The 23,039-nt window shown below is 38.5% G+C and overlaps 2 protein-coding genes and 1 pseudogene across 13 annotated transcripts in view; 1 reads left to right on the top strand and 2 right to left on the bottom strand.

Annotated features, from left to right (window-relative positions):
• The window catches only part of GALK2 (galactokinase 2), a 172,105-nt gene extending 155,867 nt beyond the window's left edge, over positions 1-16,238 (bottom strand). For 2 of the 11 annotated variants that reach the window (XM_054531151.2, XM_063716042.1), the window contains exon 1: positions 15,939-16,206. In XM_054531151.2, the coding sequence (XP_054387126.1) occupies positions 15,939-15,958 (20 nt within the window). In that variant the 5' untranslated portion in view covers positions 15,959-16,206. 11 annotated transcript variants of the gene reach the window in all.
• LOC100461922 (NADH dehydrogenase [ubiquinone] 1 alpha subcomplex assembly factor 4-like) lies at positions 14,996-15,932 on the bottom strand (annotated as a pseudogene).
• A 61-nt stretch (positions 16,239-16,299) lies between the features above and the next one.
• Positions 16,300-23,039, top strand: part of COPS2 (COP9 signalosome subunit 2) — a 28,453-nt gene continuing 21,713 nt past the window's right edge. The window contains exon 1 of one of the 2 annotated variants that reach the window (XM_002825427.5): positions 16,300-16,429. In XM_002825427.5, coding sequence (XP_002825473.1) covers positions 16,376-16,429 — 54 coding nt within the window. In that variant the 5' untranslated portion in view covers positions 16,300-16,375. The remainder of the gene's footprint in view (positions 16,430-23,039) is intronic. The other variant, XM_002825426.4, reaches the window with a different exon arrangement.

Below are 23,039 nucleotides of genomic sequence, written 5' to 3'. Positions count from 1 at the left end.
ACAAAAAAATAACCGGGCGTGGTGGCGGGCACCTGTAATCCCAGCTACTCTGGAGGCTGAGGCAGGAGAATGGCTTGAACCTGGGAGGTGGAGGTTGCAGTGAGCGGAGACTGCGCCACTATACTCCAGCCTGGGCAACAGAACAAGACTGTCTCAAAAAAAAAAAAAGACTAAACTACAAGAGATCAGGCTATTTTCATGTAACAAATTTCTCATTAATCTTATTGGAAGCATGCCTTTAACAGTGTGTCTTAATTCATTCAAATATATAAGGGCAACAGTGCTATACAAGAACCTCTAGAGTATATTAAAACATTCAAAGACATTGAGAAGTAGTCCAAAGCTGTGCTGGACTCTATAATAAGAAATCATGTTTCTTTCTGGTAACTAAAGACACACTGTTTGCTGGTTTAAGGATGAAAGAACATTTTCAAGTTGTAGTAAAGTATAATATCATCAACTGACACATGGTGGTAATAAACCACCAAGTAGGAAGAGCTTAAGGACTTGATGTCAGAGAAAAAAGTTAACAGAAAAAAACTAAAAACAGCAAAGGCAGAAGGCCGGGCGCGATGGCTCACGTCTGTAATCCCAGCACTTTGGGAGGCCAGGGTTGCCGGATCACTTGAGCTCAGGAGTTCGAGACCAGCCTGACCAACATAGAGAAACCCCGTCTCTGCTAAAAATACAAAATTAGCCGGGTGTGGTGGCGCCTGCCTGTAATCCCAGCTACTCAGGAGGCTGAGACAGGAGAATCGCTTGAACCCGGGAGGCGGAGGTTGCGGTGAGCCAAGATCGCGCCATTGCACTCCAGCCTGGGCAACAAGAGCAAAACTCCATCTCAAAAAAGAAAAGAAAGAAAAGAAAGAGAAGGAAAGGAAAGGACAGGACAGGACAGGACAGGACAGGACAGGACAGGACAGGAAAGGAAGAAAGAAAGAGAAAAACAGCAAAGGCAGAGAGTCAGGAAAGCCCTTGGCTAACGTAGCAGGTGAAAGACTTCATTTTATGAGACCTCAGCCCCATTAGTCAGAACGAAGTATTTCTACAAAGTACCTGTAACTGAAAAGATCCTCCCCGAGACATCACTAAACTATTAGTTACTCTGTAGCTAGGGACTGCCAGCAAATTAATTCCCCAAGTGACAGTTCAGAGATTCTCGTGTTTTTTGTTTTGTTTTGTTTTAAAGAGGATGCAGACACCAAGAGGGTTTTTGTGTTTGTTTTCAATGAATATTTAGAAAGAAGACTTTTAAAAAGCAGTATCAACTGGCATGCAAGACAAAGAGAGGAGTTCAGTGTGGATATGGGCATTTCTGCTGAAGCCCAGTAGAAACAGTACACTAATTACAAGAAAAGGAAAAGAAGAATCTGCATGGATGAAGCAAAAAACTTACAACCCTTCGTAGTAGTCAAGGTGGAATGTGTTTGCGGCATGATCTTTTTTGCAAGCCCAGCCACGTGTCCTTATAGAATCCCAAGGGTTCCACTTGCTCCCCGGGACCAAAAGCAGCGCCCCAAGGGAGCAGCCAAGTGCTGTGGACCCGATCTACACGTAGCCAACCCAGGAGATCCCAAAGCCCGGCGTCTCCTCTCCCCCACCTGGGATGTTCTGCCACCTGGACCCGACGCGTAGCAGGGCTCTCTGTAGCCATATTTCGTTAGATCCTTCTTTCTTCTGTAGTTTCAAGTGTCTAAGCAAAGCTCCCAGAGCAATCACGAGACTTCTGTGACAGGAGCCGTTTTCTTCCGGGAGATAAACAGCTCCCGCCCTGCGGAAATCCTGCAGCTTCGCTGAGGTGGCTGCTTCCAATCGGCCCCGCCTCTGGCTCCTCCTCCCTGGAACTCAGCCAGCGTTCCCTCCAAGCAGCAGTCAGGTACAGCCTCCGTCCTGCTCTTAGCTCCCAGGGAGGGACTAGCGCCTCGCAGGAGCCCCTGCGCAGAGCACGTGCGAAGCTGACTAGTGAGGTTTTCTTTTTGCACCCTGTGGATGTCAGAGAACAGTGTCATAACCTGGCGCCCTACATACACCTAGTTTCTGATCTGTCTCGGGCTGCGTTTTTTTTTTTTAAGTTATAGTTTTGGTCTTGATTGTTCAGCAGCTACTCCCCGAACAACACTAAAATGTTTAGCTATTGCTTCTTTGAGGATTACTTCCAAATCAAGCAACATAAAATTGATGTATCACTTGATTTAAATAGATTTGCATTTATTTACACGTTAGAGACATTGGTGGGCCTTCCTAGAATTCAGTAGTGAAAAGACGGAAACACATGCCTTTTAATGTGCAAGACCCCTTAGCATCCAGTTAAACCTCTTCATTTTCCACTTACCTAGAGAAATCCTAGATGCCCTATCTTAAAAAGTACACTATCCCCAGTACATCACTTACTTTTCCTTCCTTCATAGTTCTCCTATTTGCTTGTGTATTTATTGTGTCTCTCACCACTTCCATCATCATTACCACTAGAAAGCAACTGGGGGCAGGCAGATTGGTTTTTAATGAATAGGTAAGATAAACTGAATGAATGACAAAAGGTGAAATGATGTGCCTGAGGTCACAGTGATCATTGGGAGCAAAACTGGAATTAAAATTCAGATCTATTAACTCTCAATCTAGTGCACTTTGCACCTCAGAAATATTGAGATTAAACCCAAGTGAAGACAGCTAGCAAAAAACCCATTCCAAAGTTTCCTGATTAAGGAAGTTTGAGCCAACATGCCCAACACACTGGGGTAGTAGCATAACTCAGAGAGATTCGATAAGTTGTATACATCAGTAAGTTGCTGCTCCAGAATTTCTATATGTATATGCATACTTTGTCTCCATGTTTCCTTCCCCCTTAGGGGAAGGAATGGACAATTCCTTCACAAAGTGTGAATGGACAATAAGCATAGCCAAAGAGTGGCAGCCCCTTGGCACCCCTTTGGGTTATTACTGTAAATGATACATCAAAGAAACAAAGTTACTCTGGTCTCAGGGCAGCTTTCTCACTATTATTTCAGTCCCTCTTTATCATTTTCAAATGAATGAATTACATCTTCTTGTTTCTGGGCCCCAATAAATCCCAGTTTTGTGTTCATTTTGGTTTAATTTTGAGTAACAGGAGTCATCACTGTCACTTGTAAATAGTTTTAATAGGGAGATAACCTAAATTTTAAAAAAAATGTAAAATGTTTAGGGACATCAGTAAATACAGAAAAAAACAGAATCTTTTTTTTTTTAGATGGAGTTTCGCTCTTTGTTGCCCAGGCTGCAGTGCAATGGCATGATCTCTGTTCACTACAACCTCCACCTCCCAGGTTCAAACGATTCTCCTGTCTCAGCCTCCCAAGTAGCTGGGAATACAGACGCCCGCCACCACACCGGCTAATTTTTGTATTTTTAGTAAAGACGGGGTTTCACCATGTTGGGCAGGCTGGTCTCGAGCTCCTGACCTCAGGTGATCAGCCCACCTCGGCCTTCCAAAATTCTGGGATTAAAGGCATGAGCCACCGTGCCCAGCCCAGAATCATTTTTTATTCAGATGTTTCTAATATATTCTTTTGCATTAGTTGAAAAATAACAAATTTTAAAGTTTTGAATTTTTTTAATAGTCCAAAATAAACTCATTTTATACAGGGTTAAAAAAAATGACTGTAAAAACTGTTTCAAAAAAGAATACTTCCTACTGAATGTGTACTTGATGACCGAACATTAACTTTGCTAAATGAAACCAAATGGCAAATCATTAGTCTGGACCTTGCATACATTGCTATTGCAGTCTCAACAAAACTGATGTAGACTAGAAAGCACCTTACAGAGCAATTAGTAAAGCATCCTTTTTTGAAATGATTGGCACAAAGTAAAACAGGATTAACAGAGCTAGAATTAAAACCTAGGTCTCTAGACTCCTAGCCTAGAGGCCATCTTACTTCTGAATACGTGACCTTTGTTGAGACCCCAATAAACTGTGCTTAAAAATAAATTATTGAAATAATTAGAATCCTTGTCCCAAATTAAAATGTGTACATTATAATTTTCATAAAGCATTACTCTTAAAATAACCTGTCCAAACTACTAGAGAACCCCAAATAGACACCAAAAACAAAACTAACATTACTTTCTTATACTACCTTCCTTATATTAGGCATCTTGCTAAGTAAGCACTTTGCATATATTATTGTCTCTTTAAACCTTTCCAACAATCCTTATGGGATAGAAAAATATTATTTCCTTTTCAATTTCAACAAGATATTCCTTTAGTTCTTATTAGACATATCTAATAGTGAAAATATTTAAACATTTGGCTGGGCGCAGTGGCTCATGCCTATAATCCCAGCACTTTGGGAGGCCGAGGTAGGCAGATCACCTGAGGTCAGGAGTTTGAGAATGGCCTGGCCAACATGGTGAAACCCCATCACTACTAAAGATACAAAAATATAGACAGGTGTGGTGGCGGGCGCCTGTAATCCCAGCAACTTGGGAGGCTGAGGTGGGAGAATCGCTTGAACCCAGGAAATGGAGATCGAGTAAGCCAAGATCACGCCATCGCACTCCAGCCTGGGCAACCAAGAGCAAAACTCCATCTCAAAAAAAAAGAAAATAAAATATTTAAACATTTATATTTTACAGTATTTTTATTTTCACAAATACTGAACCTCTTGGTTCTTTGCTTTTTGCAAGTAGGCACTCTTACAATAGGTTTAGAATCTGAATTATAAACTAATAAATGGTATATTATGATGGAGTCTTAAACAGAAACCTAATTAATAAACTTGAAATTGTTTCTCCTCAAAGGATATTAGTCTCCATTCAGATAAAATATTATAGCAAACTAAACAAAAACAAAACAAACACTAAAATGAAATAAAACAAAAACTTGATCCAAAATATGACTTAAAGCATGGGTGTTAGAGACTCACAGACCTGGCTAATGCCTATTGATGTTTCTCAGCTTAGTAATCACTTCCTTCAGGAAGTTTTCCATGTTCTCTACCCAAAACTAAGTGTCTAAGACCATAGAGAGATTGACCATTTATCTGAAATAATGTTATTTGTGTGGTTTAATCTGTTTGTGCAACTTCTAGAAAATATTTCCTATTTTGACATACAATAAAAACTAGTGTTCACAATTGGGAGAATCTACTTTAGTGACCTATTTTGGATATTTTCTCATTATAGTAAATAATATGTAACACGGGTTTATGTCTTCTTTATAATGATGTTACATTCCTTCTTTTTGTTGTTGTTGTTGTTGAGACCAAGTCTCGCTCTTGTTGCCCAGGCTGGAGTGCAATGGCGAGATCTCGGCTCACTGCAACCTCTGCCTTCCGGGTTCAAGTGATTCTCCTGCCTCAGCCTCCCAAGTAGCTGGGATTACAGGTGCCTGCCACCTAATTTTTGTATTTTTAGTAGAGATGGGGTTTCAACATGTTGGCCAGGCTGGTCTCAAACTCCTGAACTGAGGCCATCCACCTACCTTAGCCTCCCAAAGTGCTGAGATTACAGGCGTGAGCTACTGCACCCGGCCCCTTATTCTTCTGTTTATAGAATAGATACTGCTCTCTAGTGTATATAATCATTAAATGGCAAAAATAAACTCATGAATCAAAGAAATCTATATTTATGTAGTTATGGAGGAAATAAAAATTGTGCAAAAATGCTTTAACCAAACATAGATTGTTTTGCAGTGTAAAAAACAAAGTAAAACAAAACGAAGCCTCTAAGCACCTTCTGCTTGCCCAGTCATACACAGCATCACATCAGTACTCTAATTACTTGTGTTTTCTGTCTAGTCTAAATTTTTTACTCAAAGTGTGGTCCTCAGAACAGCAGCATCAGCATCACTTGAAAGTTTTTAGAAATACATTATCTTGGGCCGGGCGCGGTGGCTCACCCCTGTAATTCCAGCACTTTGGGAGGCTGAGGCGGGCAGATCACAAGGTCAGGAGATCGAGACCATCCTGGCTAACACGGAGAAACCCCATCTCTACTAAAAATACAAAAAATTAGCTGGGCGTGGTGGCGGGCGCCTGTAGTCCCAGCTACTCAGGAGGCTGAGGCAGGAGAATGGCGTGAACCTGGAAGGCGGAGCTTGCAGTGAGCGGAGATGGCGCCACTGCACTCCAGCCTGGGTGACAGAGCAAGACTCTCTCTCAATAAAAAAAAAAAAAAAAGAAATACATTATCCTGGGCCCAGACCTACTGAATCAGAATCTACAATGCAAGTCAAACATGTCATTTTAAATTTTCTAGAAGCCACTTTCAAAACAGGAGAAAGAAATGTTAAATTTAATAATATATTTTATCTAATACACCAAAATATCATTTTAAATATAATATTTTAAATTATTAACATTTTACTTTTTTAAATAAGTCTCCAAAATCTAGCCTATCTCAATTACAGCATATCTCAATTATGATGAGAAACAAGTGGCTGCTATATTAGACAGCACAGAGCTAGATTATAGGCTCCCTGAAGGCAAAGACTGTTTTACTCTGATTTTATAGACTCTGGCTTAGTGTTGAGCAGGCACTCAAGGAATGTTTAATGAAGGAATAAATTAATGAAACTGGATTAGCGTGGTTCCACTACTTTGTGACCCTAGGCAAGTCTGAAATTCCTCTTCTAAAAAAGAGAGATAAAAATACCTACTTCATAGGGTTATTATGAAGATTTTAAAAACCATCCCAACATTCTCTCCAGTTATTCTCTATCACCTAAATCTGGTTTGCTGTCTTTAAGGCCATCTGAAATTACATTATTTATTGATTTTTATAATTATTACCTGTCACCTCCACTAAAATTCATATTCCATGTTTCATCCATTATTCTATCATTCATTCATTCATTTGACAAATGTTTCTCTGTGCTACTATGTTCTAAGCACTATTCTACGCACTGGGGATACAACAATAAACATAAACAAAAAGCTCCTGCTATTATGGCAAATTAAAATTAGTTAAGTAAATAAATGAATATATTACAAAAATTGATGCAGACTCTGCATCTAGTATACATTCCATCATCAAAATGAAATCTGATAAACAAAAATTTAGATTCTGAAATTAGAAGTTTGCATTTCAAGCTTAGTGTACATTAGCCTGACCAAATTACAGATAAATTGCCCCAATTTAAAACTATATTTTGTTTTTTCTTTTTTATTTCTTTTTTTTTTTTTTTTTTTGAGACGGAGTTTCGCTCTTGTTGTCCAGGCTGAGTGCAATGGCATGATCTCCGCTCACTGCAACTTCCGCCCGCTGGGTTCAAGCGATTCTCCTGCCTCAGCCTCCGGAGCATCTGGGATTACAGGCATGCGCCACTACGCCGGGCTAATTTTTGTATGATTAGTAGAGATGGGGTTTTACCATGTTGGCCAGGCTGATCTTGAACTCCTGACCTCAGGTGATCCACCTGCCTTGGCCTCCCAAAGTGCTGGGATTACAGGCGTGAGCCACCATGCCCAGCCTTCCTTTTTATTTCTTAACCTAGAAACTAAATATAGTACCAAGAATCTTCAAACTAGACAATTCTTTCCTCACCTTGTCATAACCATCCAATGTTGCCCACCTCAATGAGGAGCTGATTGTGGTTATTATCTTAAGCAATTTTTTCTGTTTTTTTTTTTTTTTTTTTGGAATACATTTGCTAACGCTCTCCGGTGACTGACATAACTGCATCTACTGGTTGTCAATTGGCTTTGGCTCAAAATAATACTTAGGCCAAAGTAGCATATTTTGGGGTGGCATATTCTGAACCCCTTCAATGCTTAATCATACTGTATTAGCATATTCCTCCTATGTCAGCTATAGAGATGAAAGATATAATTGCAGTCTGGAGCATTCTGAAGGCTTAGTATAAGTAGTTGTTGATTCCCTTAACCCTGACCCCATCTCTATAAATAGTCCCTTAATTAAATTTTCAGTTAACTCCCCTGAGTATGCCACGAGTTTTCTTTCCAGAACTTTACTAATACAAAAGGAGTCCTCTTTTTCTGCTCTTCTAACACAGTGTTCAGTCTCCCCAAATTAATATAGTAAAAAAAAATTTAAAAGATGATTGGTCTGAAAGGATGCCAAATCATAAACCTGTTTGGTATGACTCAGCCAAGGCCTGTGAAGAGTCATGAATGCTAAAGTTTACTTAAACATATCACATTTTCATTGAGAATCTATAAGCAAGGCATATGCTGCATTTCAGAGAATTCAGAAGTAAGAAAGACAGTTGTGTCCTCAAGGAGCTTTCTGTTTAATAATGAATAAATGGGAATAATTGTAATACAAGGTAGCACACAATTATGAAAAATATATTTTAAAAGGATCAAATTATGCTGACAATTAAACTGTCATTGGATTTTTGACAAAGGTGCCAAGACAACTCAATAGAAAAAGCGTATCTTTTCAACAAATGACGCTGGAACAATTTGATATCCATATGCAAACTAACGAACCTCCACATTCATTCACACTATACATGAAAATTAAATTTGAAATGGATTGCAGACCTAAATGTAAGAGGTAAAAGTATATAAAACTTTCAGAAAAAACATAAGTGAAAATCTCAGTGCCCTTAGGTATGACAAAGATGAATACAACGCAAAAAGCATAAAGAACTCTTACAACTCAACAGTAATAAGATAAACAACCCAGTTTAAAAAATAGGCAAAATATATTTAAAAACATTTCACCAAAGGAGATACATGGATGACAAATAAGCACACAAAAAATGTTCAACATTAGTCGTTAAGTAAATGCAAATTAAAACTACAATAGTATACTGCTACATTCCTGCTAGAGTAGCTAAAGTTAAAAAGATTGATCACACTAAATGTTGGCAAGAATGTGGAGCAGCTAGAACTCTTATGCACTGCTGTTGGATATGCAGAATGGTAAAACCACTTAGGAAAACAATTTGAGAGTTTCTTAAAAAGTTAAATATATACCTACCATATGACCCAACCATTTCACTACAAGATATTTACTAACTGCATTCACATCTATTCTGCATAACAATATTACTACAAATGTAGTAGTATAAATAAATACACATTTATTATGTCACAATTTTCTGTCCTGTTTTAAGGTCTCACAAAGGCTTATTTGAGGCTCAACTGGGGAAGGATTCACTTCCAAGAGCTGCTAACAATGGCTGTTAGCAGCATTCAGTTCCTTGAGGGCTGTCAGACTAAGACCATATATATTTTTTTTTTTTTTGGCTGGCTGCTAGCCAGATGCCACGATCAGCTCCCTGTTGTGTTGTCCTTCCCAACATGGGCACTTGCCTTCCTCAAAGCCAGCAAAGGAGATCATCTTTCCTGTCAGGATTGACTTAACAATCTTGTATAATGTAATCATGTATATATAATCATGTATATCACCTTTGCTTTATCTTAGTTAGAAGCAAGTCACAGATCCCACTCACACTCAAAAAGCAAAGAATTATTCAAGGAAATAGATAATGGGTAGCCACCAGAGTCTGTCTACCATAAATTACCCAACAGAAACAAAACATATGTTTACACAAAAACTTGTGCACAAATGTTCTTAGCAGCTTCATTTATATTAGCCACAAACTGAAAAAAACTTAAAATATCTATCAACAGATAAATGGGTAAGATGAATTGCAATATATCCATGTAACGAATACTCAGCAATAAAAAGAAACAACCAACTGATACATGCAACAACCTGGACAAATCTCAACATAATTATACTAAGTGAAAGAAATGAGGTACATATTGCATGATTCCATTTACATAAAATTCCTGAAAATGTAAACTAATCTATAGTGACAAAAAGTAGATCGGAGTTACCTGGGAAAAGTTAAGGGGGGAGGAGAGAAATTTCTGCAAGGAATCTGTGAGGAAACTTTTGCAGTGATAATATGTTCATTATCTTGTGTCGTGATAGTTTCACAGGTGTATACATATGTCAAAGTTCATTAAATTTTATACTTTAAGGCTGGGAGTGGTGGCTCATGCCTGTAGTCCCAGCAGTTTGGGAAGCCAAGGCGAGTGGATCACCAGAGGTCAGAAGTTGGAGACCAGCCTGGCCAACATGGCGAAACCTCATCACTACTAAAAATACAAAAATTAGCTGGGCGTGGTGGTGGGTGCCTGTAATTCCAGCTTCTAGGGAGGCTGAGGCAGGAGAATCGCTTGAACCCAGGAGGCGGAGGTTGTAGTGAGCTGAGATCATGCCACTGCACCCTAGACTGGGCAACAAAGCAAGACTCCATTTCAAAAAATAAAATAAAATAAATAAATAAATTTTATACTTTATGTGCAGCTTAATTTACCTTATTGAGGTAAATCAAGCTACTGAATAATACCTCAATAATGCCATTTTATGAAAATATGTTTTAAAAACATAGGATCCACTTTCAACAAGGGCAGCATGTCACACAAATACACTCTGTTAAAATTACAATTTTCTATTATTTACCATTGAATAAAATTAATGTCAAGAAAAAATAAAAGAGAATATCTTAACGGTATAAAGTATTCAGGATAGGCTATGTGAATAAGGTCACATTTACATGGATTTTTAAGGACAGAAAAATATTTTGATGTGTGATACAGAAAGATTAATCTATTAACATTTTTATTTATCCAACAAGCACTTATTAGCACCTGTGTACTCAAGCAGCATGCTCAGCACAATGAAGACCTTTTCAACTGCTGTTAGTAAATTTCCAGACTAGACTTAATAAATTTGGTCATGGCCAAGGAAATTATACTCAAAATTTAGCTGCCGTTCACCCAGTCTTCCTACTTACCAGCTTATTTGCATACTTATTTTCCCATTGTAGGAATAAGGCATTACATTTAAAAGCAGCAAATTATGTAATATATTTAAATGTAAATCAGCATGCAATTTCATGTATGTGATCAGTATGCATTTGTTAAGCATATTATCCATTTTGCAACTGCTATCTTGAGTACAAAGTAAAACTATGAAACTTTGATTACTCTGAGCAAATAACCTCTTAACTACCTCAGGATCCTATTTTCTCTTTTGAACAATTAAAAGTAGAGTAACCATGTGATTTACTGTCTAACTTCTGAAGGTGATGGGTGCTATTAATTTTTTTTTTTTTTTTGAGATGGAGTCTCGCTCTATCACCAGGCTAGAGTGCAGTGGCACGATCTCAGCTCCCTGCAACCTCCACCTCCGCCTCCCCGGTTCAAGCGATTCTCCTGCCTCAGCCTCAGGTAGCTGGGACTACAGGTGCACACCACCACGCCCAGCTAATTTTTGTATTTTGTGTTTTTAGTAGAGATGGGGTTTCACCATGTTGGCCAGGATGGTCTTGATCTCTTGACCTCGTGATTCCACCCACCTCGGCCTCCCAAAGTGCTAGGATTCGAGGTGTGAGGACCGCACCCGGCCTGGGTGCTATTACTATTATGATGGGTCAACAGTAGTAAACGAGATCAGTCCCAGGAAAACTGGGATGTATAGTCATCCCAGGTACAGGGAGTTTTGTTTTGTTGTAAAGTTACAAGTATAGGTTTCTGAACGCCACTCAGAACTACTGAATCAGAATCTCTACTGTGGCATTTGGGAAGCCTTATACTGTAAAGTGATATCATTAAAGGCTCTTCCAATTCTAAGTTATACATTTAATATGGTAATTTTGAATATAGACTGGATATTGAATGATAGGGAATTATTATTAATCTTTTTTTTTCTTTTTTGAGACAAACTCTCACTCTGTCGCCTAGGCTGGAGTGCAGTGGCGCAATCTTGGCTCACTGCAACCTCCACCTCCCAGATGCAAGCGATTCTGCTGCCTAAGGTTCCTGAGTATCTGAGATTAGAGGCATGGGCCACCATGCCTGGATAATTTTTGTATTTTTAGTAGAGACAGGATTTCTCCATGTTGGCCAGGCTGGTCTCAAACTCCTAACCTCAGGTAATCCACCTGCCTCAGCCTCCCAAAGTGCTGGGTTTACAGGCACGAGCCACCGTGCCTGGCCAGTATTATTAATCTTATATGTAATAATGATGTGATTACATAGGAGAATGTTCTTAGTTTTAGGAAATACACATAGCTGCATTTAGGGGTGATGTGTCATGATATCAGAAACCTCCTTTCAACGGATACAGGGAACACACACATACATACAATCAAAGCTGACAGTGGGCATATACATGTCCACTGTACTATTCTTTCAATTTTATGTATTCTTGAAATTTATCATAATAAAACATTGAGAAGAAAAGACTGTTAGGGAAAAACATTTGTATGTATAGGTGAGAACACATTATTGTCGCAAATACAACTTAAAAGAACTATGACCAAAAAGGTGTCAATTCAAGTAATTACTAAAAAAGAATCAAGCCTGTAATTTCTCTTCTTAGAATTCCTTCTTTCTTTTTTTTTTTTTTTTGAGACAGAGTCTTGCTCTGTCGCCCAGGCTGGAGTGCAATGGTGCAATCTCCGCTCACTGCAACCTCCACTTCCCTGGTTCAAAAGATTCTCCTGCCTCAGCCTCCTGAGTAGCTGGGATTACAGGCACCCGCCACCATGCCTGGCTAATTTTTTTTTTGTATTTTTAGCAGAGACAAGGTTTTGCCATGCTGGCCAGGCTGGTCTCAAACTCCTGATCTCAGGTGGTCCGTCAGCCTCGGCTTCCCAAAGTGCTGGGATTACAGGCGTGAGCCACCGCGCCAGCCGGAATTATTTTTTAAAGAATAAAATTTCAAAGATATTCACTGCAGAATTGCTTAGTGTTATTTCTGCAATACTCTGAATGTATAACAATAATGGCATGAATTATGGTGCACTGGTACATTCAACGAGGGATTATTACACAGCCACTAAAATAATTATTATTAGGAATATATTTTAAGACTGGGCAACGTGGTTCACACCTGTAATACCAGTGCTTTGGAAGGTTGAGGTGGGAGGATTGCAAGACCAGCCTGGGCAACATAGTGAGACCCCTGTCTCTACAAAAAAATATTTTAAATTCGTCAGGAATGGTGGCATGTACCTGAAGTCCCAGCCACTGAGGAGGCTGAGATGGGAAGATCACTTAAACCAAGGAGTTCGAGGCTGCAGTAAGCTATGATGGTGCCACTGCACTCCAGCCTGGGTGACAGAGCAAGATCTTGTCTCTAAATATAAACAAATAACCAAACATTGACCTATGCTGCTACACAGATGCAAAAATAAGCCAAATCTATATCTATGCTTAACTACATAACCATTTGTGGAGTCACGTGGACAGATCTGGACATTTACGTGGAAAATGCTACCTATTTGAAAAGCAGTTTTTCCCCTTTATTTCATTTTTTTCTTTATTTTGAATTCTGCCAATGATTTTGTGTAATAGTATTTTTTTAAATGGTATGGGAAGAAATCCTTTATCATGTGACACCACATAACAGCTGCCTAACCACACAATGTAGATATGAATAAAGATGGCTCGGAAATAAGAGTGTACTAGTATCAGTGACTCAACTAGTGACCATTATGACAAATGGAATAAAGTTTTGACTGATTTACAAGAGTTTTAAAATGCATTTTATATTGAGTAGTTATTTCATGTTTTCTTAAAACAATTATTGTACTGAACTAAAAATAAACTAGGTAGTTTGTTCACCTAACCAATCTACATTCAAAGACATGCTTACAAATTTTCCACTTAGTTCATTTTTCTGTTCTCAGCATTACTACAAATGCCTCATTCCGTCATCATGTTGAATTCTTCAGCACCTTCTATATCATTTCCAGGGGCATCTTTGGGAAGCAGTGATGCCTATCTTCCCTCAGAAGCACACTGATAACCTCAATATACCCACAATTCACACTTATTCCCTTCTCTGAGGTGTGCTGCTTCTTGGCACATCAGAAAAAACACACTACTAGGATTTGAAAAACTAAGTTCTGGGCCTTGTTAGGTCATAAACTACAGAAACCTTAGGTCATATATTCTCCCCAGGCGTTTCTCCACTACAAAAAAAAAAAAAATTTCATTATTTCCTTGGTCTTTTGTAGTCCTTTACTATTTCATTTATCTTCATGATAACCCTTAAATTTAAGTAAGGTAGCATTATGTTCATTTTATAGAAGAAATTCAGTCTCAAAGAGGACATAGTCTCCCAAAGATCCCACAAGTAGTAATATATTAGGCACAGCTAAACTCACACACTCTTACTCAAGATCCTAGTACTGGTACATGCCGTGCTAATAAGTTTGCTAAAATGGATGAAGCAGCAATTTCTCAGGTCTCTTCCAATGATCCTGTTCTCTGCTTCTACTTGCTATTTTTTCTCTCTTCTCTCAACTAGCATTAACATCCAAAACTACATATAATCACCAAATTTCATTTACCATGGTTTTTTAATTATTCTTTAAATTTTTCTAGTTCCATGTTAAATCCAGAGAAATGTTACTTTTTCGAAAGTTTCTACTACTGCCTCCCTCTCTGAAGGCCATGGGACTTACCTATTTGTCAAAGCAGAAATTCCCAACATTTCGTAAACACCACTAATTACTTTTTATAACTGTAAAGACAATTATTCCATACTTAAAACCAATTCAAAATAAATCCTCAATACTTCTTATTCCCTGGGGTAGTAATTTTAATTAGATTTTATTGATTCTTTATTTTCTCCTATGTGCCTTTATTTGGCAAATACTGTTAGTCTACCTTACTACCTAGTCTCTTCCCCTAACAAGAAAATGTCAGTCTTAAGAGTCAGGAAAGTTTTTACTTTCACTATCACATATGAAGAATGAACTAAACACCTAACTTGGAAAGGAAAACTTAAATGAGGGATTCAGGACACTTCCCAAGGGGTCATATGACCAATTTAAAAGTTGGTATGATGTGTCTAAAATAACAAATTAACTCTTTTACTTATAATAAAAGTACAGATGTGCTGATTAGTCATGCTAACATGTACATATGAAATATGCCAAATTAAAAGAAAACAAAATACAGTCTATGGCAATCTTGAAAATTCAGGGATCTCAATAAATATTAAGAGGATGCTCTCACAATTAGAGCATTAAACACTTGGTAATTAACATAATTTAATATGCAAAAGTGAGAAAATATACAGGATGAGGGATGAGGAGTACACATAGGAAATTTTTGTGATTTTCTTCATTTTGATTGTATTGCTTTCTTGTCTTCAGGAGGGAAGATTTTGACTTCAAAAGTAACAAAATATTTAAGAAGGGAATTCATATCTTTCTGTTCTAAATGATATTCTTGCGCTATTTTCTCAGCAGTTCATGTTTCTGGATAAAGTTTATGATTATTGAAAAGTGTCAATGCTTCTACAGTGGAAATTTTGCCTTTGGGAATGCTCTTAATATTTATCATATCAAAGTGACGGCCTTTCGGCAATCTGAATTTCTTTGGCTCCTGACGTGTTTCAGCAGCTTTCACCTACACGGAAGACACAGGATCTTTGGAATCAACATACACATATTTTAGAAATGACAGTAGCTTGTCATCTTTACGAGCAATCTCTCCCTTAATTTCTGGATAGAGATTAATCTGCTCTGGCAGGAGGCTGTTGGTAGAGGGGTGCCTGGGAGCGAGAGAGGGCTTCATGTTGCCGATTTCCCGTTCCGCTCGGTTCTCTTGAAATTCCTGATCCCGTGAGTCACCGCAGCCCCCATCTCCTCACAACATGATGCCCTCAGGTTCCCAGTAATGTATTTTTTAAAAACCAGTCGTTGTTACCTTAATTTGGTCCCAAGGGCTGTAAAGGTCAGTTTACAATTCGTTGAACAACTGAGTAAGATTTAAGGCAACTCAACTGATAGCTGCATACCTAATTTAGGATATCCATAGAATTGTTTTGTCAACTACAAATATAACAAGCATTAAGTGTAAACTGTGTTGCTGAAAAGTACTCCAAGTATCTTAGGAACACCCACCGCAATGTGTGGGCTAAATGCACACGTACAATGATAGCAGAAATAATACCTGTCATATAGAACGGGCATGTCAGCCTTTTCTCCGCGAAAGGCTTCTGGTCCTAAGCTGTCCCTTACTTTCACCGGAATGAGATGCTTCCAGAGTCCCAAGCAAGGGAGGATACTGCTCCCTTACCCAGGAGGCTGGAAACTGCTCGATGCGAGCGCAGTTTCTGACGCCCTTCGGCTGAGACCTGCAGCACCTGACGATGTCCCAGTTGCCAGGTTTAGTTGGTAAGGCACCAACCGCTTCGGAGGAAAAGGGGGCGGTGCAGTCTCTTTTGGAGTCGTAGCGAATCATCTACATGTCGAGACAATTAGTTCCGGCAGGAAACAGCTCCTCTAAGAGGGACTGGAAGGCGGAAAGAAGCTGAGAGTGACGCCTCTGAGCCGCGGAGGATTGTGGGAGGAGGTTGTCTCCAATTTCTCCTCCCCCTCCCGGCCAAGATGTCTGACATGGAGGATGATTTCATGTGCGATGATGAGGAGGACTACGACCTGGTGAGGCGCAGGGAATGGAACTCTGGGGGTGGAGATGTCTAGTTTTCGGGGTCCGGGCCGGGGCGCCCGCGGCCTCTCCCCGTAGAGCATGTGCCGTTTCCAGCCTCTCTCAGTGCGGTGACAGGACTGGTTTACCTCCTCCCCGTTCCCGCACCGGGCCCGGGCCCTGCTTCTCCAGCATGGGGGAAGGGAGGGCAAAGGAGGCAGCGAAGGGGGCCCCGGGCCTTGCCATCCGAGTCTGAGCGCCTCTTGGGTTTACACGGATGCCCCTGGCCCCAGGCGTTCGGTTCTCTGTGTCTTCTGCCTCCCCACCGCGGTAGCCGCCTCGGTGACCATGCTGCGGTGTAGGCCCTGGCTTTGCCCTTTCGGGCCCAGCGTTCTGAGCCCCCACTTCTTCACACTTGAACTGAGCGGGTGCGAAATGCTAGGAGAGTCTGAAAATTGGGGTGTCCTTACTGCTCCCAGGCCTGACCGCGAAACGCAGCTTGTGAGTCTCCTGGAGACACAGCTTAAATAATCTTGCCAGGGCCAGTTTTGGTCCGAGGTAAGTGTGTAGGGGAGAGTTCAGAGCAAAGATAACTGAAAAAAAGGTAGTCGAACCACTTTTTCAGTTCTTTATAAAGAAAAGCTGGGGAGGAGGTTTTGCTTGTGGTGTTTTTGGAGGACTGGTGAAAGATAATTGAACCCATGGCTTTTCCCTTAGAAATTTCCCAGTATACAAAGTTTAAAACAGCAACGGCATAGAAATAAACGAATTTTTCTGACTGAATGGAGATTTTTAAAGATTCGAAGCTTCATTTATTAATGGATTTGCAAGTTTGAATAATGTTTGCTATTCAAAAACATCGTGTGGAAACTCAGAAGATTATCTTGACCCAGAATTAACGTCAATTTTGCTGTGTTTCTTTATTTTGGGGGTGTTTCATATGGTTCTTTTGTGGTGATGCTGCATTGTCATAAAGTTACGAAATAGATGTTTTGGGGCGTCTGACTCATTTTAAGTGCCAGAGATTGTCAAAATATTAATACATTGTTTTGAATTAGTCTATAACTTCTTCGTATATATTTTCAATTTTTTGCATTTTAAAATAAAGCACACTTTGCAAAAGGGAGAACGGAAATTCTCGCTATTATTTGAAAGTCATAGTAGAGATTTTTATAATTTTTAAAGTTAAATGTAGTTTCGCTAATAGTTATGGTGTCTACCTTACATTTTAGTTTGTGCAAGCCAGTTGTAGGCAGTGACTTCAGTTCATTAAGAATATGTATCTGTCCATTTTTGCTTATTACCTGTTTATTCATATTACAGGTGTTTTGTATCAAAATGTTTCTTTTATATGTGCTTGTATTTTTTTAATTGATTCATAGTATTTTGTACATATTTATGGGGGGTTTTGTTACATGCACAGGATATGTAATGATCAAGTCGATATTTAGGATATCCATCACCTTGTGTTTTTATCATTTCTGTGTCTAGGGAATATTTAAAGTCATCTCTTCTAGATATTTTGAAATATAAAATACGTTTTAACCATAGTCACCCTACTCCGCTGTCAAACATTAGAACTTATTCCTTCTATCTAACTGTTGGTTTGTACATACCATTAACCAACTTCTCTTACTTCCCCACTCCTCTTTCCCCGCCAACACCCTTCCTATCATTCTACTCTCTACCACCATGAAATCAACTTCTTTTGCTCCCACATCTGAGTGAGAACATGTGATATTTGTCTTTCTGTGCCTGGCTTATTTCACTTAACCTAAATCTCCAGGTCCATGTTGCTGCAAATTGACAGAATTTCATTCTTTTTTATAGTCAAATAATATTCCATTATATATATATACACCACATTTTCTTCATCCGTTTATCCATTGATGGACACTTAGGTTGATTCCCTGTCTTTGCTGTTATGAATAATGCTGCAATGAACATGGAGTGCAGGTATTCCTTTAATAGACCGATTTTCTTTCCTTTGGATAAACCCAGGAATGGATTGCAGGATCTTATGGTAGTTCTACTTCTAGTTTTTGAGAAATCTCCATAATGGCTATACTAATTTACATCTCCATCAAAAGTGTAGAAGAGTTCTGTTTTCTCCACTTTCTTGCCAGCATTCTATTATTTTTTGTCTTTTTGATTAATAACCATTCTAATTGTGGTTTTGATTTGCATTTCTTTGGTAGTGATATTGAGCTTTTTTTTCGTGTATGTGTTGGCCATTTGTATGTCTTCTTTATTTATTTATGCATGTATATATTTTTAGAGATGGGATTTTGCTGTGTTACTCAGGCTGGGCCCAAACTCCTGGGCCCAACCAATCATCCCGCCTCAGCCTCTTAAGTAGCTGAGACTACTGGCACGTGCCACTGTGCCCAGCTGTATGTCATCTCTTGAGAAATTGCATTTGTATTATTAGTTTGTGTTTGTAAGTGTTTCTGCTTATCTCTTTCCTAAGCAGTAGTCTGTTGGATACATAACTTATTAGCACTGTGATTAAGCTGAAGATCATCTTTGAGAATGTAATGTAGTAATAGCAGTGAGAATCGTTTTATCCCATGAAGTACTTGATTAACTTTTGCAAGATTTTTTATTAAACATACAGTGTTTTAACTTGGTCATGTTTTCCCAGCCTTTTAGGGCCTACGCTACATGAGCAGTATAATAAAATTGAATATATAATTGCTTTAACTTTTTTTTTTGAAACGGAGTCTCACTCTGTTGCCCAGGCTGGAGTGCAGTGGCACAATCTCAGCTCACTGCAACCTCTGCCTCCCGGATTTGAGTGATTCTCCTGCCTCAGCCTCCTTAGTAGCTGAGATTACAGGTGCCTGCCACCACACCTGGCTAATTTTTTGTGTTTAGAGGCGTGGTTTCACCATGTTGGTCAGACTGGTCTTGAACTCCTGACCTCAAGTGATCTGCCCGTCCTCAGCCTTCCAAAGTGCTGGGATTACCGGTGTTAGTCACCACAACCAGCCTTGTTTTAACTTTTTTATTTCTTAAAGTAAGATTTTGCACTACTACATAATGAAATGAAATGTTGGAGTTTTCTGTTGGGTTTTTTGTTTTTCTTCCCCTAGCATTCTATTAAATAGCTTTCTCCCCTCATCTGTCTCTCATCAGGTGTCTAATTGTAAAATTATTTATGATCAATTTACTAACAGTTAAAACTTTTGGTGGCATAAAACTTATTTAGTAATTTGTTTTTCATTTCCTTAAATCATATATTTAAAAAAAAAAAGATTAATGAAGCAGGTTACCATTTTATGCTTACCTTTTGCCAAAAGAGTTTTTCTTTTTTTAAAATAGTTATTTTGTCTGGGATTTTCTTTTTTTTTTTTTTTTCTGTTTCTTAGTATTTAAAAAATGTGCAGAATTGACTTGCTTTCTCAAGATTTATTTTTATTAAAAATGTATTGATTTTTGGAAAATTGGTCATCACCTCGTTTTAAAGTATTAACTAAGAGCAATGAGTATTGCTGACCACAGTGATACTCAGCATATCTTTATTGGTCGTCCATTGATATATTTTAACACCCTAAATCACTTTGTTCTTCCCCAATCTGGTAGAAATAGGTAGGTAGGATACCACCTGAAAAATTAAGTCTGTTTCTAAAACTGTACTGTTTTTACCCAAGAAAGTAAATAATGATTTCTGCCCAAGAAGGATCTAAAATAAAAGAAAACAAACTTGTTGTTTTTTTTTTTAAAAAAAAGAAATGTAAAAGAAATTCAACATACACGTATGGTCATGTATGTTCTAAGATCTGTTTGATTTTCATTAGAAGCAGAAGCAGGCATTTCTAAACATAGTAATCTGTGGTAGGCAATGGTGGTAGTAAATGACATTAAATGCAATGCTAATTTTACAGGTTTGTAGATTATTTGCTGATCCAGTAATACTAAATAATAACCATAGTGCCATTCATTAAGTTGGTAAGGCCATTGATAAGCTAACTGTTTTAATTCCGCAGTCCAATCGTTTTACCGTGAAACTTCTAATAATCTTTTTAGAAAGAATTTAAGACAAATTGACTTTATTCCAAAAATTAGTCTTTAGTAAGTCCTGTTACATGTAGGATATTATATATTTGAATATAATTTTTTTTTTTTGAGGCAGAGTTGTGCTCTTTCGCCCATGCTGGAGTGCAGTGGCGTGATCTTGGCTCACTGCAACCTCCACCTCCTGTGTTCAAGCAATTCTCCTGCCTCAGCCTCCTGAATAGCTGGGACCACAGGCACCCACCACCGTGCCCGGCTAATTTTTATATTTTAGTAGAGACAGGGTTTCACCATGTTGGCCAGGCTGGTCTCAAACTCCTGACCTTAGGTGATTGGCCTTCTTCGCCCTCCCAAAGTGCTGAGATTACAGGCATGAGCCACCACGCCCGGCCTATATTTGGATATAATTATTTAAATGTATTACAAGGAAAACATTGTCTAAAAGTTAGAATAATTCCACTTGGTTAAATATATGACCATATGACCAGCTGTGAGCCTCATTGTATTCCTCTAGTCAAGCTCATAGTTGGGATTGGGGAATGTTTACTAGTATTGTTTTTCTTGTCTTAATATATAGCAGTTTTATTTTTTTTTTAACTTTTAGGTTCAAGGGTACATGTGCAGTTTAGTTATATAGATAAGTTCGTATTACAAGGGTTTATTATACAGATTATTTCATCACCCAGGTACTAAGCCAAGTACCCAATAGTTATTTTTTCTGCTCCTCTCCCTCCTCCCACCCTTCTCTCTCAAGTAGGTCCTAGTGTCTGTTCCCTTCTTTGTGTTAATGAGTTCTCATCATTTAGTTCCCACTTATAACAGACAACATGCAGTATTTGGTTTTCTGTTCCTGCATTAGTTGGGTAGGAAAAATGGCCTCCAGCTCCACCCATGTTCCCATTATTTTTTATGGTATAGCAGTTTTAATGCTCTACATTTTTACTTATTTGTCTATTTTTTGTGTGCATTGGGGAGGAAAATGAGTCTTAGCTACAGGATCTCTTACAGACTCTCGTATTTGTCATCCTTTTAATAAAAAGATCAGTAGAAAGATGATGGTTGATTGCCAGTGCTATGTACATAGTGAACATGTATTCAGTATAAATGTTAAGTTCAAAAAATATCAAAGATGGTATAATCCATATTATCCCAATTTTGTTAGGTGAGAAAAATATAGAAAAATGTCTGCAAATAAATTATCAATGGTTTTAATTTTTTTTTTTTTTTTTTTTTTTTTTTTTTTGGAGACAGTCGTACTCTGTTGCCCAGGCTGGAGTGCAGTGGCGTGATTCTCATGCCTCAGCCTCCCAAGTGGCTGGGATTACAGGCATGCGCCACCATGCCCAGCTAATTTTTTGTATTTTTAGTAGAGACAGGGTTTCTCCATGTTGGTCAGGCTGGTCTCGAACTCCTGACCTCAGGTGATCCACCTGCCTCCGCCTCCCAAAGTGCTGGGATTACAGGCGTGAGCCACCGTGCCCAGCAGACAGCTTTTTTTGTTTTATTTTGTTTTTTAATTCTAATTTACTCCATAGTTAACAAATCAGCACCCATTAACTTGTGTGAATTTTTTTAAATGGATAACTTTATCAGTAGCTAAACCATAAATGGCTACCTAGGATTTGAATCGTGTCTGGTTTTTAAGGATAATGGAACACTGCCCTGTACCTTTTAGTGTGCCAACATATGGTACAGCTGTTAGACAAGGCTCAGAAAGCATTGTTAATGGTGAGTATTGTTTTCCTAAAGGACTTCTATTGGCAATAGATTTTCCTAATAATGTTTTCCTAAAGGACTTCTATTTCTTAGGACTTCTATTGGCAATAGATACAAGAGTAAGTAAATGAGCTATGGAACTGATCCTGTTCAGCAGTAGCTACATTCCAGATATAGTCAAAATTGACCCTGGCTGCTCTGTGTTGTGTTATTTTGGAATGTTTACCCACCTTTTATTTTAACTCACCAAACACTTATAAGCATTTTGTAATATCCCAGGCTCTCAGAATACACAGATGAGTAAGAAAGTTCCTGCTCCTGAGAAGTTCACAATTTGGGCTGTTTTAACATACAAAGCTCTATGTTAGAGAGATGCATGTCATATGGAAGCATGACTGAGAAAAAAAATTTAGTTTGCTAAGAAGAGTGATGCTAAGATGAGTTGATGAACACATTTTGCAGCAGTATTAGGGCAGGGGAGTATCTTAGGAGAAAAGCAGAAAGTTTGTTAGGAGGGAAAGTGGTTTAGAATTCTAGCAAAAAGAGCAGTTTATGCCAAAGCAGAGATTTAAAATTGTGTGGCATGTTTGAGAAAGAGTAGATTTTGGTTGTGTGGATGGATCACAAATTGCTTGGGGGAAATAACAGGACATGAGTAGGTTGGAACTATTATTGAACTTTAGGGGTTTTTTTTATTTTTAATCCCTTTTACAACTGTTCTTGTAAAACAAGTGCTTGTTTTTCATAATTAAAATTTCACTTTCTCTTCTGTTAAAAAACATTTACACTTTTACAAATTATTATCTCTTTTTCATTTGACGTAACTAATTCAGTTTAGCAATACTTACTCAATACTTCTAGATTTCCTATTCTGAGTAATGGCATCATGTG

This window comes from Pongo abelii, chromosome 16 (genome assembly GCF_028885655.2).
Source record: "Pongo abelii isolate AG06213 chromosome 16, NHGRI_mPonAbe1-v2.0_pri, whole genome shotgun sequence".
Classification (NCBI taxonomy): domain Eukaryota; kingdom Metazoa; phylum Chordata; class Mammalia; order Primates; family Hominidae; genus Pongo; species Pongo abelii.
The sequence above is the reverse complement of the archived record's forward strand: the minus strand, read 5'-3'. Positions and strand labels throughout refer to the sequence as shown.